The sequence below is a fragment of the Hippichthys cyanospilos genome, chromosome 2 (genome assembly GCF_059441005.1).
Source record: "Hippichthys cyanospilos isolate Australia breed blue-spotted pipefish chromosome 2, RoL_Hcya_1.0, whole genome shotgun sequence".
In the NCBI taxonomy this organism is placed as follows: Eukaryota; Metazoa; Chordata; class Actinopteri; order Syngnathiformes; family Syngnathidae; genus Hippichthys; species Hippichthys cyanospilos.
In genome coordinates, this window is record NC_142370.1 from 16,293,211 (window position 1) to 16,310,668 (window position 17,458).

A 17,458-nucleotide genomic window follows, 5' to 3' on the forward strand; every position below is an offset into this window, starting at 1 on the left:
AGAAGGGCTGCAGCTTTAGCAGCAGTCTCAACTGAAAGCCCTAACCCAAATAACTGTAGTGACACGATATTTCGTGTTTGGGTCTGAACGCAGCAAGAGAGTGGGATGCAGTGACAACGACGGTTGGCATTGTTTCCCACATGTTTGATTGACTAAAGCCTCTGCTTTTCTCACCCCCTAAAATACCATGCTCTAGCTGTCAATTGAGACCCATTTTGAAAAACCTATTGGCAAAAAATTTGAATAAATTTCAGCCTGAAATGACCAAAAATAACATTTTGACTGCTAGCTCACACTCACTTCCAGTGATTCTGATACCTTTAGCAGTCTCCCATCAGCACCAGAGTGAAATTGTGTTGAGTTTTTCCACCTGATTCCTAATATTACCTTACAAGCTGTCAAATGAGACCCACTTTGGAAAATCCGAGCAGTTGTAGGTGCAGTTACAGGCATGTTATTCTTGTGTGTGCTTGGTTCTTAGTAGGCTTCAGTTTTTTTCATTGCTTTGCATTCAGCAAGTAAGTTAGCTGTGTTGCCCTGTGTGCCAAATGTTTGGCATGTCTTGGGTGAATTGGTTTTAATGATTATTTCCTTTATTTATTTTAGTTTATTATTTTTAATTATCAAGCTTTATTTATATACCGCTTCTTTGAAAAAAGTGCAATAAATTGACATGTTTGACCAAACACAATGAATAATTGTGATCAATAAACGTGATTTCAATATTTACCAAAACGATTGTGATTGTTATTTTGGACATAATCGTGCAGCCCTACGCCAACCCTAACCTAACCCAAACCTTTACTCTAACCGTAACCAAAATCTCATTCAAGCCTATACTTCAAAAGCAAGTCAACTCTTGAAAAAAGGTCTGAACTTGCAGAGTCCACAAAAATGGTCCCCACAAGGGCAAGAGGTCTCCACAAAGATCATGAAATGTGAGGTTTGATCTCCGCCATACAGCATAAATCAGGGGCCCACACACACACACCACACATACACACACACACACACACACACACACACGCACACACACACACACACACACACACAAATTTTGTGTTGATTGATGGAGCTGGTGCGTGACTGCCACCATGTGGACACATTTTTGTAAAACATGACCCCATTTGTGTGTGTGTTCTGGCAAACATACAAATATATTAAAGATGAATCATAGAGCTGTAGTCACATACATGCTTAAAGAATTAGTCAGTCCACACAGGAGTGAGGAATATTAACAGATCCAGTAGCAGTCAGTTACATTCCGAAAAGTTTACTAATATGGTTCTTAAATCATTTTGTAACCGTCACCCACATCCACTGAGGTATTAACAGGAAGTGATTTCGTCTCATACATTGCCAGATGGCATTCTGTTTGAGAAGGCCTTTAGATGATTCACCCAAAAAGAAGAAGAAGAAAGTTATGAAGGTGAGATTACAGACACACAAAATTAAATTTTAAGGTTAACTACACAAATTCGCTCCCAAAATGAAATCGAACATAAACTGACCTTGAAAAAAGATAAAGGTAACTGCCAGAAAAGGGCCAGTCAATGGCAATGACAACTTTTTAGCACAACAGAGTGAGTCTAGCAGGTACATTAAAGAAACATTACAGGAGGTGTCGATGGTTGGTTAGTCTGCTTCAAAATCTTCAAGTGGCAATGCTTAGCCGCATTAGGGAGATCTCCTGATTCTGAGTCTTGACTTGTCATTACAATGTCTGGTTGCAGCTGTTTCAATTGCATGCACTAAAATGGAGATAATTACAACAAAGCGAGTATGATGACACCCCTGGGTTCAGTGTTCGTATTGGCAAGGTAAGAAGGTATGGAGGAATATGCTGGAACATGTTATGAATACTTTTTTTTTCCAATATTTAGTTTGTGTAACAGTTCCAACATGTATTGCTAACAAGTGTGTGACATATAATGCAAGCATCAACAATAAGAGTCTCTCTGAAATCGGCCTGTTCTCGGGTGGCGATCCTGTCTCATGGAAATGAATCACTGCTCACTCACTCTACTACTAATAGTGCTGACACCTCAAAGTCTAAAGCACGAGTGGTCAACATGTCAATTTAGTTAATTCAGACCTCTATAGACACCCTGACAACCCCAAACCCCCCCCCCCCCCTCCCCAAAGAGGCATAAAAAAGCGAATAACAGAAAACAAGAAATTCTCTGGGTGACTCTTTAGACGTACTGTAGTCAAAGCAGAGCTAAATTCACCCATGAAAGCATTGTACTTTTGCGGTCTAAATTGGCTTTTGTTTTTTGTTTTTGTTTTTGATGATGATGATGATTGTGTTTGTGGCAGTAGACACAGTGGCATGCATTAAATTTTCTATAATTGTGACGTCCGCGCCCGAGTAGAGTGTCAATTAATGTGACAAGCATGAGTAAACATTTCCGTAGCTAAATAAGCTAAATAAATTATATTATTAGTAGTATTTGACACCGCAACTCAGCAAAGGTATTCATTTCATTTAAATGCCAGCATCAGCGTATATGTGCAAACACAATGTATAGCTGCCGCTTTGGGTTTCATTTTGCATTAATCAGCTCTGGGAAAATCTAAATTGTGTGCCCAGTTGACAGTAAAGCATAGTGCATCCTGGGCCTCTGTTTTTTATGCATATAATACATTTGCAATGCTTTGGTGCTTGGTTGAATGAGTTAAATTTGCAGTTTTAAACAGTACTTCTTAAAGTCGAAAACCATACATACTGTATTTACCCTCCCAAAGTATTTTTACTTTATTGTTTGGCCTAAATACAGTTCCAGTTTTTAGATGCGAAATGTAAAAATAGTCAGTCTTAAAAAAGAAATACAGAAAAAACTAAAATAACGTGAAGACGACGTGATGCTGCGTGGCAAATGCTGACTGGCGCTCACGCGCAACGTTAGGAGTTCCCCTCTCCTCCTCCTCCCCATCATCGCTTCGGCGAAACCTTCCTAGCCGGTTTGTGGTTGCTTGCTGTCCCCGCCTGCCGGGCTTCATTCCACGGGCAGTAGAAGGCGTTGTAACGGACGTCGGTCTACATACTGGCCGCCACCTCCATGGTCCGCATCCGGCACTGACGCCGAACCGGCAGGTACGACTTGCGAGTTGACTACATTTGTTGTGCGATAGCCGAACAGGTGCACGCCGCGTTGGCCGTCAGCAAATGACATTTTGCGCCAGCTGCATCTCAGCCTTGCAAAGGCACCGCTTTGTCTTCTTTGAAAAAGGACAGGGCGTTGACACATTTTATGCGCCCGCCATGCTGTACGTCAAGGCGCTGCGTAGAGAATAACGGAGCATCTATTTTTAATGGATATTAGGCCCAATTTGCATCTGTCAGCAGGTGCACCTTTCTTATCGTTGCATCTCCTCTCCCCTCCATCTCCATCATCGTTCTAAAACCATTCAATCGTTTCTCAATCTCGCCGCTTCAGCCTTTGAAGCCGAAAACGATCATGTAATGAGCTCACTGAAGACAGTGTGTGTGTTGTCGCGGGCGTGGCACAGGGGCAGGCACGACGGCCTGCCTGACGGACAACAGGAGGTCTGTGCACGCTGTGCATTGTGAGTGAGTGGGATACGAGGCGGAGAAGTGGTGCTTCAGTGAAGCAACACGTTCATTGCAGATGAAAAGAGGGAACGAAACGAATGGCTGCTTCCCTTTACACCGGTTCATTGGTCTTGAGTGTCTTCGTTATAGTGTTGCATTGTTTCTCAACGTACGTTTATGGAGCGGCTTCAAATGTTACATTAGAAAAATCTCACGGCACGCCACAATGCTCAAGTATGGTGGCCGACGTATTGCTGTAATGGTCCAGATTCAGTTTCCTCACAAATATGTTCAGAATTATGGTCCTAACATTCCCTAATCAGTATCTTACATAGGCTATACACTTTTTTTTTTCACTGCGCTATATCATTCAAACCAGTCAAATGATAAATACAAAGTTTTGGAACACTGTGAGGGGAACTGTTTTTTATGTCTTTGCTGTCACAGAGAGCCAGTGTGTTTTTCAAGTGGGGGCTAATTGAAAACATTTCGGGGTAGCATATATGAGATTTTAATCAAATTTCCACAGGTGGAGATCTGCCAAATTCTCCGGATTCACGTTTGCGTGTAGCAATTATAAATCTGAGATTTATGTTGTTGCTTTATTTGACGCCACAGATGTCGACGTTGTGTCATTGAGAGACTAAAGATATTTCTTATTGAACATACTTTTAGCATGCTTGTAAATTAATAACCCCCCCCAGCAATTTTTTTCTTTTATTTCTTTTTTTTTTTAATGAATAAAGATATGTGGGAGGATTTTTTTTTTTTTACACATGAAAGGGGGGAGAATATGCAGGTTTAAATAGCCCTGTGTACATGTTAACAATACTTAAGACTTAGTTAATTGGAACGTAAAGCAACTTATTGCTAAATTGTGTTATGGCGTGCCCATTGTTTGCTTTTTATTCAGGTTTAACGGGTGTGTATTGTCATTAGTATCACACTTCTCTAGCAGATGCATGTTACACGATCTATCCTCGAGTTGTTGAATACAACTTATACCACTGAAAATGAAGTTCCAAAGTTGATAAAATCATACTATTAGACAGGGTTATTAGACACATTAGCTAAAGAGGATGGGCCAGAAGTGCAATGAAATGCACTGCCTGCCAATCTTCTCTATTATAGGAAAGTTGTCAAAATTTGTGTCAAGGCCAGTCTTGGCTTGAAAATAAATTGTACCATAACTAGTATTGCATTAGTAAAGCATTGGTATGCTTTTATTTTGAACTTTCACCCGAAAACATAGTTGTGACAACAGTCAAACTGATCATTATTTCCTCCTTAAGCAGCTTCTGATTAAACAACATAGTGTTTTATTTATTTTTGTCTTGATTGTTGTTTTGTGTTTTTATATTGACCCCCCCCCAATGTCGTGCGATGCCATATGGTCAACTAACACTACCTAGGGTGGGACAGACAATAGATACTGATCCAACACTAACCAAAAGCAAACTAGGAACTAAATACCCTCAACGTTAACAAGGTGACACGAAACAGCTGGACCGGAACAGCAGACAGGGGAAGCTGATTGGTAGACACACGGGGGCAGGTATACACAAGCAGGTGGTCAAACTCACGCTAACGACAGGGACAGACCTGAGGGGAAATGAAACAGGAACACAGAACGTGAACAAGACCCCACAAACAGAAACCCACAACCAAAAACCCCAAACACCAACAGAACATGACACACTGTGAATTCTGGGCCTGTTTAGTCGAACACAAATCTGTGGTACTTATGGCAGGCTGTGATATTTGAAAAAGGTTTTGTGCCCCCTGGCTAAATTGTACCTTGTGCTATCTTATATATGATCACTTCATTGCTATGCCTGTCACTGAAGTGATGCGTCTGGGCCTCTAAAACCCTGTCTCTGGCCGTGCGGCTGTCGCATCCCCTCACAAGCCGTCGTCCACGTGTACTGCTGACTGCTATGCTAATGTGTTTAGTCTGCATGGGCTGTAGGAGGGCCGTAGTCAATTAGTGGTGTACAAAGTGCAGCCCCTGTTGTTTTCTGGTGTTGAGACCTGCAATGAGCAGATTAGTGTGGTCTATATGGAAATAATGATTATTCATCATGTTTAATCAAACATGTCTATTTATTGCCCCTTTTTTTTTAAACAAGCAGTATATAAACAAGGCTTCAAGGCTTCATACTTACAAATATTAACAATAAATTAAATAAAGTAAATCATAACTATTGCATAAACACACAGGACAACACAGCTAACTTACTTGCCAAGTGCAAAACAAAGAAAAAAAATGAAGCCTACTTCTAACCAAGAACATTATTTACTTTTAAGCACATTTTAATCCATTAGAAGTCAAAATGTCATTTTTGGTCATTACTAACTGAATTTATTCAAAATTTTTGCCAATCGGATTTTTCAAATCGGGTCTCAATTGACAGCTAGCGCTGTATGTTTTAGGAATGAGAAGTGTGACCCGTGGGGGGATTTGCTGAATTTGCAAAATCTTACGATAATTTAAAGATTTGCCAACCAGTTATCTGCTTTGATGGCCTTAATTTCTGTGGATTGCGATCCAGCTCCAACAAGTCTCACATACAGACATTCATAAATCCATAGTAGAACATTAAATAACTTAATAGGTGTATGAATGACCAATAACGCTTATTATCTTTGCATGGATCGGCATGGGTGCTTGAGCCGGCTCAAATTTGAGCAACTCGTAGGGTCAGGGCTACTCGAGGACCGAGTTTGGACACCCCCGAGTATTGTGCAAAGGAAGCATTACTTACTTTGTTTTATAGAGAAAAAGTGAGTCAATCAAACGGGGATTCATAAATTGGTGAGAGCTCACCATGTATTATTATTAAAATGCATCAAAAATGCAAAATCTACAAATTTAGGGGCCTTTCAACCTTGTAGGTAAACCCACTGTCAGTTGAAGTATGCTTCCCCTTTTGTTCTTTACAGTTCTCCGCACTTGCACTGGGGGTGAGAACAAATAACATGGCAAGTAGGTTTTGGAGAAAGCGAGCTTACTAAAAATAAAGTGCAAAAACATCAGTCTAAGTTAAGCCATCAAAGTGTCTGTTTCCTATAGCACGTTGTTAGAGAATTGTGCCATCCAACAAGTTTTGTACTTTATCATCAAGATTTCTGGATTTGTCAAACTAGAAAAGTCAAGCGTGCGTGTCTGTTTTTGCTCATTGTGTGAACCCTGTCTATGTTCTTGTGGGCTGCATCATGCCAAAAGCTTCAAGCACTACTGTACATCTCAGACTCTAATTTCATGGAGAGCCAAGTCCGGAAGGGGGCAAATTAGATCGACAGTCCACCCATCTGTCCACTCATGCATCACTGAGTCTCATTCTCTAATCATCGCTTCCCATCTCAGTCTATCTAGTGTGCATTTTAGTAATGAGACACTTGTAAGATGCCCCCCCCCCCTCCCCCCTTTGTTTTTTAAAGGAAAAGTACTCACCTGCTTACTATTTAACAGACTGTTGCGATGATGGTTGCCTGGGGGGCTTACCTACAATAATGGAATCGCATTCTACTGTGTATGTGGATGATGTTATGGCAGAAAAAAATGTGCATTACCTCAGACTCCTCAGTTAGGGTTATCCAGCAGCTGTAGTTGTAGACACTCCGTCAATATAACCTTGGGTCATTTTGTTCTCTGAGAACCACGCCAAGGGTAATGCTTAGGTCATATGCTGCTGCGTACATCATTCATCTTGTCCACTCGAGAACAATTTTCCCCTTGAGTCGTCTAGAAGATTTATCCTTTGATTGATTCATAACAGAATATTGATGCGGCGCCCAGCAGCGTGGCTACAGCCAACCACAAAATGAACATGTGGAAAACAAGTGACAGCACTTTTTAAAAGGTGGATTCAAGATGGAAGCATGTCGTAAACAGTCACCCACATAAATAAACAGCCAAACTACACATGGCTTTCAATTTTCCGGCATGCTTCTTGACTGAAAAACCTTTTAAGTTATGACTATACGGCAATCAATCTGTTTTCACGGGTGAGAATTGAATCATAATATCCAATTTCATTGTAGTTTTTTTTTTTTTATAGCCCTGGCGTCAACACAAGTGTTTACAATGTAAACACTATCATACCCACTTCAACGGCCACAAAAGAAAATAAAAAACCCTCTTCTTTTCAAAGATTTTGATCTTAAGTGACTTCACATGTTGTGCGCATTGCATTATATGCTCTTAGTATATGATTGCAGCTGTTTAAGAACTATATGTTGACGATCCTACCTGACCAAGGTTAGGGGCTCGTCATTGGTTGTCCGTCAGGGCTAGAAAGGCCTCGGAAACTACTCGATGGATCTTAACAAAACTAAATTCATTTTATATTGAAGGCCATATGTATTATTGGTTAAATTTACAAAGAAAAGTGCAAATATGTGTTGGTTCTATGACCGATTTTCATAAACGTTCTGTATGAGCACCTCCTGTGACGCTGTACTTGTTGATGGCCGTCCTGGCGATTTAGGTATGCATAAGAAGCCCTTTTCTTGAAATTTATGGTGCCAAGTCCTAATTTGTTCTGTAGTTGGTGCCTTCTTTGCAAAATTTGTGAAAAAGGCACGCTGCATTGTCTTCGGTGACTGAGTCCGAGCATAGTCTAACACGCAAAATGTATTTTCTTTTGAAGTGAACGGCATTTCTTAACCTGAAAAGATAGAACTGCCAAGCGTTTACACACAAAAGCATGAAATGTTTCTACACAGGCTGTGAAAATTTGAGGTCATTATATATATAGAAAATTATTCTCCATTTTCTGTTTTTTTTCAGGTCATATTATATGCATTAAGTTCCGCTTCTTCCAGTGTTTTAGTTTTAGGTTAGAGTTTTCAGCCAATTAGAAGCTGGCTAAATTGAGTCACCAGGCTCTACATCAATAGAAAATGATAAATTTTTGGAAATGAAAACGCACAGACAAACTCTACAAGGAAGTCATGGAAGTCCTTTCGAGAAAAGAAAGACGAATAGCGTAAGTAATGCGTACGTGTGCTTCTGAGGATTATTTATCTGAGTCGGACATCACTGAAGGACTGACAGTGTGAAACGCATAGACCGCCACTGGGGCTCGGTATTGAATACGCTATCTAATTATCTAACTTATGCTTCTACTCTCATATGCTTCAAATAGTTAAATGATTAATTGATCATGAATCATTCTAAATCCATCAGTTTTCTTCTGCTTATCCAGTTGATGTGGGATCAAAAAAATATTAACACAACATTAACACAGTTTCCAAAAGATATACATCCGCTAAATTGAAAGACTTTGAAAAATAATATGTAATACAAACACAAAATTATGATTTTCAGTTTTGACCAACATTGCCAACAACATCAAAGAAGTATTAATTTAATGAGACAATGGAAATTAAAATCCTAAATGTGTTTTTATATGCAGCGCATTATAGGTTTGAAGTAGATTGACAAAAAATGTGTAAAGACTGAGAACTATTTCATACTGTAAACTCTTTTTCTTCTCCATTTCGGTGTTATAGATTTTTGGAGGGTGTGGCTTTGCCCTTGATTCAGTGTTCTGAGAATGAAATCGTGAGGCTTTAAGTATAGCTATTAACACCCTTAACATCTTTGATGTCGAGCATCCATTTTTCAGTGGGGTTTAGTTTCACATAGCGGACCATGACAATGGCTTGATTTTAAGGCTCATTTTATTGATTTATTCTTGTAAGTTTGTGGTGTTTATTACTATATTATGAGTACGCCAAAAGTTGCTCAAACTATCAATTGTAAGAGTAAAGGAATCAATACTGAACACTGAAGCAAGTCTCTTGGAGGGATGCTGCTGCCCTTCTGTAATTTGGATGCTCTATTCAAATGATGCTATTTAAAGGTCAAGTAACTTGCATATTTTGTGTGTGTGTGTGCGTGTGTGTGTGTGTCAGCATGTTGACAGATGTCACGTGTAAAACTGTCGCTTCCCCTCATCCAGCCATTTCCTCTGCTCCCATCACTTCAGTATTCTCGTTTCAACAGGAGCTGTCAGTACTTTCAAGATAGCACCAGGCGATGCTTCACCTCCCAAGTGTGTCAACAGGCAAAATAGTGCCTGGAGGTTCTTCTCTTGTGTTTTCTTCGTTCCTTTATCTTATTTTGATATGCTTGGCAGAAGATGTTAGCCTGGCGTTTCCACAGCAACAGCATATTAAAAAGTCCCGCCTGACGATTCCGTTGTGTGCATTATCATAAAAGTCAACTTTTCCCATTAGCCAAGCAAGAAATGGAACATGGGGCATGGCATCTCCCACGCCACTGATTAAAGAGGAGCACCTTCTCTGTTGGACTGAGCAAGAAAGAAGATGGCGCGATCTTAAATTGGGTATGGCCATCAGCGACGCAGCAAATCGTTATTTAGGTTATCATGTGTTCATGGAAGAGTCGGATCTCTTGCCTCGATTTGATCGGAGAATTCTGACTGGCGCTTGCTCGGCAGTTTGATTTGGGAGCAGAACGTCAAGAGGTCTTAGGTTTTCAGCTGATGCAATTGTTGGCATCTGTCAACAAATTTGAGGCGACGGCTTCCATCAAGTCAAGTTTTGAAATGTGACATGTTTTGAAATGAAAAGCTTGAAATGTGACAAATGTCATACTGCCATTTGAAGAGTTTGATTAGAATGGGAACAGCACGGATATCGTGTTTTGTCATTCACTAACAAAATGTGAACTAATTTATGCAAGTCACGTGACTGTGTGGCTTGCTTGCATGCTTGATTTGTTTCATGGAATAGCTGGACAACATCTGAATAGACACTACAGCAAACACCACTTGGTTAAGTTTATTGTGATGTCGGTTGGTTATGTCTTTCAATGATACGTGATGACTTCAAATAGATTTGCTTGGACTTAAAAAGGTCCTTAAAAGCCATTGACCGACGCAATTGCTGCGCGAACATGTGCTGGCGGTGATTGAAGTGAGTGCCTGACATTGTGGCCTGCGAGACTGAGATTAAAAAAAAAAGGTTGATTTTTGTGGCAACCTTGAAGACATCTTGCCACATCCAATCGGAAAAATTATAACGGAGAATTCTGAGTGACAACCAATATTTTGGTAGGGGTGTGACGAAATGTGAAAAATGTGACGTTAGGATTTTATTTAACATTTAAAACTGGTAAATGAAGTATCGCATAGCCACACATACTTCACTTGTATAATTTCTTCTCCTCCTGGTTAACCTAACCCTATTTTACGATCAAAGTCCAGAGTGATCCCCACCTACTGCCCAAATTCAACCGGGATAGGCACCAGCAAGCCAGAGACCCTACTGAGGATAAGCTTCTGCAGATAATGGTTGAACGGAGGACAAAAATACCAGTAGGCACTGATATCCTAATGGAAAAATAAATACTAAAATTCAACAAGATGAGACAGCCGGAAAGCACGCAATTGGCTGATTGGCTGGCAAAAAAGGTGAATGGGCAGGAATAGGAGGGAAAAACAATGTCAGAGAATCAGGAAGTATAGCACACAAAAAAGAGAAAACTATTCAAAATATTCACTGCCTGTCCAGGTTTTTCCCAAAAGATGTCCATAAACTAACTCCATGTGTTAACCCTCACTGAGTGAAGGCTTCCAGTACGACGACTTGATCCACAGAGAACAGCTTTCTGCTAGTTGCGTCCTCCCAGGGAGGATGATGTTGGAGCCTCACTGCTTCAGTAGATGAATCATTTATCTCTGTTGCTTTGGGATGTGGATTGCAGCAGACTGAAGTTGTGCTGTGCAATCTGTCTCCAACAATGCACAGTGCCAAGGGTCTGAATGCGTGTGTGTGTGTGTGTGTGTGTGTGTGTGTGTGTGGGTGTGTGTGTGTGTGTTCCTCCCTTGGACAAGGACATCTTGCCACTCCCTTTCTCCCAACCCCCACTCGTGGTCTTGTACTGGTTTCCCAGAGCCAGCCTCTTTCCAGTTAAGGTTTGATGGGTTGGCTGTGGGTGCCATTAGGAGGCAAGTGCTGATTGCAAATCTTAGAGGCTTGAGGATGAGAATTATGATATGGCTGGCAAGGTTCCTTGTAGCCTGTGAAGTGATAGTGTATAATACAGATTGTGTAGAGGTCAGTGATGATAAAACTATTTATCTCATACACAGCATGATTTCTTTTTTGATACAGGACATATAAATGCACCGTCGCACAAACGATCATATTCATTCACACACACACTCACACTCCCCATGTACAACGGACTATGAACATCCCTACAGTACAGTTTTCTGTATGCTGGCCATGCACCCTCTATATTAATGGAATTGAATGAATGTACAGTATGTGCCCACTACACGGATGGTAAGAAATGTAATCTCGGTTTTCTGTATGCTCATGATATACTGAGAACTGACGAATAAAGAACTTCAACTTCAAAATTGTCCAGTTTGAAGACTTAATGATTATATACTCAATGCACAGCATTCAGGGATGAACTTGAATGAGGCGTTTTATATGTACAAATGCTATAGAAAGGTATGGCCGGATTGATAAATATGTGGTTTCCACTTGGGAGTTAGATTTGTCAATGCCTCTTACTGGACGTTTGCTGTAGGGTTGCAAGATCACATTGTATGTTTTAACCAATACAGGTATCTCTGATACGGGTGCTACTTGGGTATGCTGCACAGACTGGGCGGTAGGCTAAAGTGGTGCATGAAAAAAAATGCTATGAGTAGCTTTGGCTAGTAACTCAAAAAATATGTACATGGTTTTTGTTTGTGGGTTTTTGTTTTTTTTTTGCTTACGGTCTTTCGAAGGCACATTAATAATGGAGATGATCTGCCCTCAGCTGTACTTCAGCATGTAGCGTACCGCACCAAATGTGGTCGTAGTCAAAGTAAATTACAGGTACTTATAGTGGCAAAACATGATTGATAAGCTGATGACCAGTATACTATGTGCCAAATAAGCTCAGGTGCGAGACAGATGAATGCACTCCATGTTCTTTATTGACTGCTTGTGAAGCCACTTCATGCTGCTTTTCCTTCCTTTATACCTTAATGGGAAAATTGCTTGACACAACAGAATGGATCGATGATAGCGAACGTAGTGATTTTTTTTTTCCTGCTCACTTTTGATAAATCCCCCTTTCAGTGAGTTTTGTGTAGAGTAAATACACAAGAAAAGATTGTATGCCACAACAGCTTCTATTCATTGACTTTCTTTTCATCAATCATCACTTGCTCTTTCCTCTAGGTGACATTTGCAGTGAGAGGAGCGCTATGAACACAATAGCAATGCTAACTTTTCCAGTGTGGTAATTGTGATTGTATTTTCTTGCCGTAGCACAATAAATTGACCGTCATCTGAGAGACGTAGAATATCGGCAGAATCAGAAAGCCACATGCTATTTTAAAGTTTTCCTCGGTAGGTGTGGAGGGACAATGTTTGGAGATGGGCCTTAAAAATGTCAGTTGTTTCCCCTGAGTCCAAAATGAAAAGTTCTGGCTTTTTTGATGACAGTGGAATTCAAGTTAACCACTTGTTCATATGATCAACCCTTTGTTTTTCCGACCTTACTTAAAAGATAAGCACACTTGATGCCACTAGTACACGTTTCAGCAGCCTGTGCCCAAGTCGTGAGTGAAATTTTCAACTTGTGTGTTCTATGCGCACAGCTGTTATCTTGTATTTTTAGCATTTCTTCTGGACATATATGTCAAATGAGATCTGCAAGAAGATATGCCATGGAGGCACACATGAGGTGCGCAAACTGGGTTATTCGTCTCTCCAGGAGTTTTGTTAATGTAAGTGTCCTGCATATTGGTATTGGTATAAGAACAGGCAGGAGATAACATTGGGGTTTTTTTGTTTTTTTTTTTAGTTTTTTGTTATTTTTTGGGAGGGGAGGGTTGGGGGGGTCACACTGCGCTTCCTTTGTTGGATAAGAGTTTGACATATGTTTCCACTTTAGTGTGTGTGGTTCCAGAGTCTCGCATTTGGACTCACCCCAGCTCGTGGCGTTTAGTTTAATGATCCTTGGGGGGATATGATTGAAGCGGAGAGCAAAGCCAAGGTCAGTTGGAAGTCCTGACAGAATCCTATATCCGAGCTACTGACAGTAGAACGGGACACTGGCTTCCTCTAATAATGAATGGCATTGCGACATCTTGTAGTGATTATCTCTAGACCACTAGAATCTCTTATGGTTCGAAATCAGGGGTGTCAAAGTCAAATGGACAGAGGGGCCGAATGAAAAAATTAACTACAAGCCGAGGGCCGGACTGATCAAATGTTTATTCAAATACATGAAAAAGACTGCGCGTAGTCGAGTGAACCTTCCTGACAGAATCACCTTTGACCTTCGCCTACCATACGCGATCCGGTGCTTTGGTTCCTCCTGTAGACCTGGGCTTGGGGTCCCGATAAAATGCATGTCCTGTAGTAGTGCCATGCATAGGACGTACCGCTAAAAACTCCGCTGTCACACTCTGGCTGGTGTCCATTACGCGGATGAAAATTGACAACTGGGCAATGTCGCAAGTTTTGTACCGTCATCCACAGAACGGGGAATAAGCAATAAAATCTTTTCCCTTTATCACAGCGCTGCTCTTTTAGATTGATGGGCACGCCCAGCAATGGTATTTTTGCTCAGGCTCACTTTTAAAAAGAATTGCCTTTTATCTGGGCAAACTGCGTCACAATCTTTGAACATAAAGTTTTGGATAAAATCGCCCTCTGTAAATGGGCCGGGGTTTTCCAGCAACCTCCGCGAACATGTAATCCGACTCCCCCCTTTTTTTGAAACTCCCCGGTTGTCAGTGTCTACCTTTGAGTTTGCCATTTTTGATGGGCGTCTGAAAGTTGACTTTTGCTGCTATGCTAGCTAATGACTTCAGATAAATAATGAAACGAAGCCATCTCACGCACAGGCGCGCCACCGTTGCATTGTTTGAATTGTAGCGTTGGTGTGTGTAAAACACTTGCCGTTCGCAAGCAGCAGTAGGCCCGCACGCTGATTCGAATAATAAACCAATATCATCCCGGCGGGATGGTAGTGATGGATGAGTATAAAAATGATATCCATTGCTTATTGAGAATTTTAAGGATGGTTATGTGTCTTGGTGCCACTGAATAACAGTTCCGAACAGAAGAGTGAAGATTTTTAAAATCTTGGTTTCTAAAACAAACTCTTCCCCAAGTTTTTGTTCGTTTGTGCTGGAGACCAATACCGGAACCCTTTTTTGACCTTAGACATTAGGCATTTCAGAATATTCATCACGCAGTGTATTCATTGCAAATCTAAACTCTCATCAACATTGTACCAATTTCAACCACATAATATGCAATCTCTGAGATGTTTATTCATCCGTCTGTGAATATGGGAAAGCACTTTCAGTGTGGTTAATCTGGAGAAGTGCCACGTGAATCCCGCCCATTTACTATTCACCACATACCTGGCACATTACACGCATTGTGTTTAAATAAACTGTTTTGAGCATTCTGGGCAGTACTTTTGCTATGGAAAGGGAATGGACCGAAACATTTCCCATTTATCTGTTAATAACAGCATTAGTTCTACCAACAACGTCTCTGAGATGCTGACCAAAGATCTTGTCAAAATGGTATATTGTTTGTTTAGATTGTTAGCGGTTGGACTGACTGCAATGCCAAAAACACTACTGAGCAAATTGAGAAAATGGAAGAGTAGCAAAGCAATGAGATGAGTGCTCTAATTGCTTGTCTGTTGACATGATTGTCAACTACAGTATGTTTCTCTTGCATTCTTGTGTGGAAGTCAATTCAAAACATGTCTTTACAATAATGTTTTGCATGCTCCAACTCGTCTTAACATGGCACTCTGTCTAATAAAACGTTTGTGGACTATTAATTGAGCAACAAAATACACCTACAGTATTTTTATCCATGTCAGGGCACGGCCATCTTGCCACTTGCTGTTGACTGAAAATGATGCCACAGTCATTCAGGGTTCAGGTAATGACCAATCATGGCTCAGCTCACAAATGTTCTATGGTCATTGTTCCGGTTTACCCCTTGAATAAACAAAACTACAAACAAAGACAGGTGCTGCAATTACCATATTTTTGTCAAGAAAAATATTTACTTCGCCTTTAACGATACCCAGCCCACTTTTCAACAACATTCTTTTTGTTTCCTTACACTGTATAAGTGCTAAAACTGCCAATATTGCAGTACACAAAGATAACATTTCTTTCTTTAACCACAGTGCTCAAAATAGTGAAAAGTAAAAATAGAATAAAATGAAGAAAGATCAATTACAATCTCTCAGAAAATAGCCGTCTTTTTGGCCATTACCTTCATCTTTCGCCTTGCACAGATGATTAGAGAAGCCATACATGACGAGCAGAGGTGCATGGTGGCCATTCATTTGGCCACGCCCCACACCGAGGAGAACATTTTGATATCTGTGATTACCATTTTTTTCTATGCATGCAGTGATATTAGAACCCTTCATACGTGTCAGTTATTTTCATAGAGTTGATTTGAATTCATGTAAGAAAATAACATTATTTTAGTTCATCAAACCCTGACGGTGCATGCCATTTCTGGCCACCCCTCACTGATGTGACTCTCTGGCCACCTGATTGAACATTTTTGTGAAAAGGAATACTGACTAATACAGTAATTTTTTGTTTTGTCAACGGAGTGTGAAAAGTTGCACAAATATTTGCTTGGAATCGCAGGGCTTCTGTTCATTAGCAATGCAATATTACTACTTGGTCAAGCTATTAACACTCTGCGGCTCAAAATAAGCTATCCTGTGTTATCTTGAGCAAGTTCATATGACATGAAGAAAATGGTGAAACTCTAATCCTGTGCGCTATTTTTATTTGAGCCTCACTGCCTAATCTGAATTTCAGTTCTTGGAATAGCACCCATAGAATTTGAGCACGGTGCAGTAGTCACCTTCAACTGACAAGTACCATCCGTCACCAGTATATTGCATTACTGCTTTTATGTCCATCTCCCCACCTCTCTGTCATTCTCTCATAACACCTTTTACTTGTGTTCTATCATTTCTCTTCATAACCTCCCTCCACGTCTTTAGATGACTACTCCCTTCCTGCCTCCCTTCATCTATCTGGACTGTCTGCTGCGAGGCTCGCCTGCTGATAGAATTTATGCTCCGTATCTGCTTGAGAAGACAGGATGCGGGAGCCTGCACTCGGCACTCCTCTCTTTCTCTGTTTTAACGTCCTTTCTGCGCTTGAAAAGCCGACTGGAAGTGAATCGAAGCCGAGGCTAATACAGTATGCTGGCATGTCTCAGTTAATCTGAGGGAGGCTACAGATGCTCTCCCTCTCTAGCTAGTTTTGTTAAATCAATCAGGACTTTATAGCCATATTGGACATTTAGGGCTAGTAATCATTCGGGCCACACTGTTCTGTTGAGCAAACAAAAAAAAAAGAACTGACTCTTGTTTATGTGTGCTTGCAGGTCTGCAAATCCAATTCTATGACAACAGAGAAAGAAATGAAAAGTGCAATGGAGGGTGACTCCAGGAGAACCAATCAGGTGGGTGTACCAGAGATCCCGCAGCGGCTCTTTTTAATCATTCCACCTACCTCGACGAAGGATTTTTAGATCTTACTGCAGTGCTGCAACCAATCGGACAACTAATCACACAGTGAGACAAAAAACGCATCTGAATGAGAATAGTAAATAGATGTTTTTCACTTTCTCTGACCAGGTTCCAGAAGAACACCAGGATGCGGATGAAAGCTCTGACAAAACTCCCAGTAAGGCTTCCAAATCCCCCCAGAAGAGCAACAAAAGGCCCAAAACGGTCCCTGTCAAAGTCCACTTGCTTGACGGCTCAGACTATGATACCGCCATTGAGGTAAATTGTTTAATATTGTGGCCGAGGATCCATTCGCATACAAGACTGAAATGACA

At 40.8% G+C, this 17,458-nt stretch overlaps 1 protein-coding gene across 6 annotated transcripts in view; it reads left to right on the forward strand.

The window, feature by feature from the left end:
• Positions 1–2,952: 2,952 nt before the first annotated feature.
• The window catches only part of LOC148427582 (band 4.1-like protein 1), a 44,160-nt gene continuing 29,654 nt past the window's right edge, over positions 2,953–17,458 (forward strand). For all 6 annotated transcript variants that reach the window (XM_088407554.1, XM_088407556.1, XM_088407559.1 and 3 more), the window contains exons 1-3: positions 2,953–3,097; positions 17,000–17,077; positions 17,253–17,402. In XM_088407554.1, the coding sequence (XP_088263680.1) occupies positions 17,018–17,077; positions 17,253–17,402 (210 nt within the window). In that variant the 5' untranslated portion in view covers positions 2,953–3,097; positions 17,000–17,017. The remainder of the gene's footprint in view (positions 3,098–16,999; positions 17,078–17,252; positions 17,403–17,458) is intronic.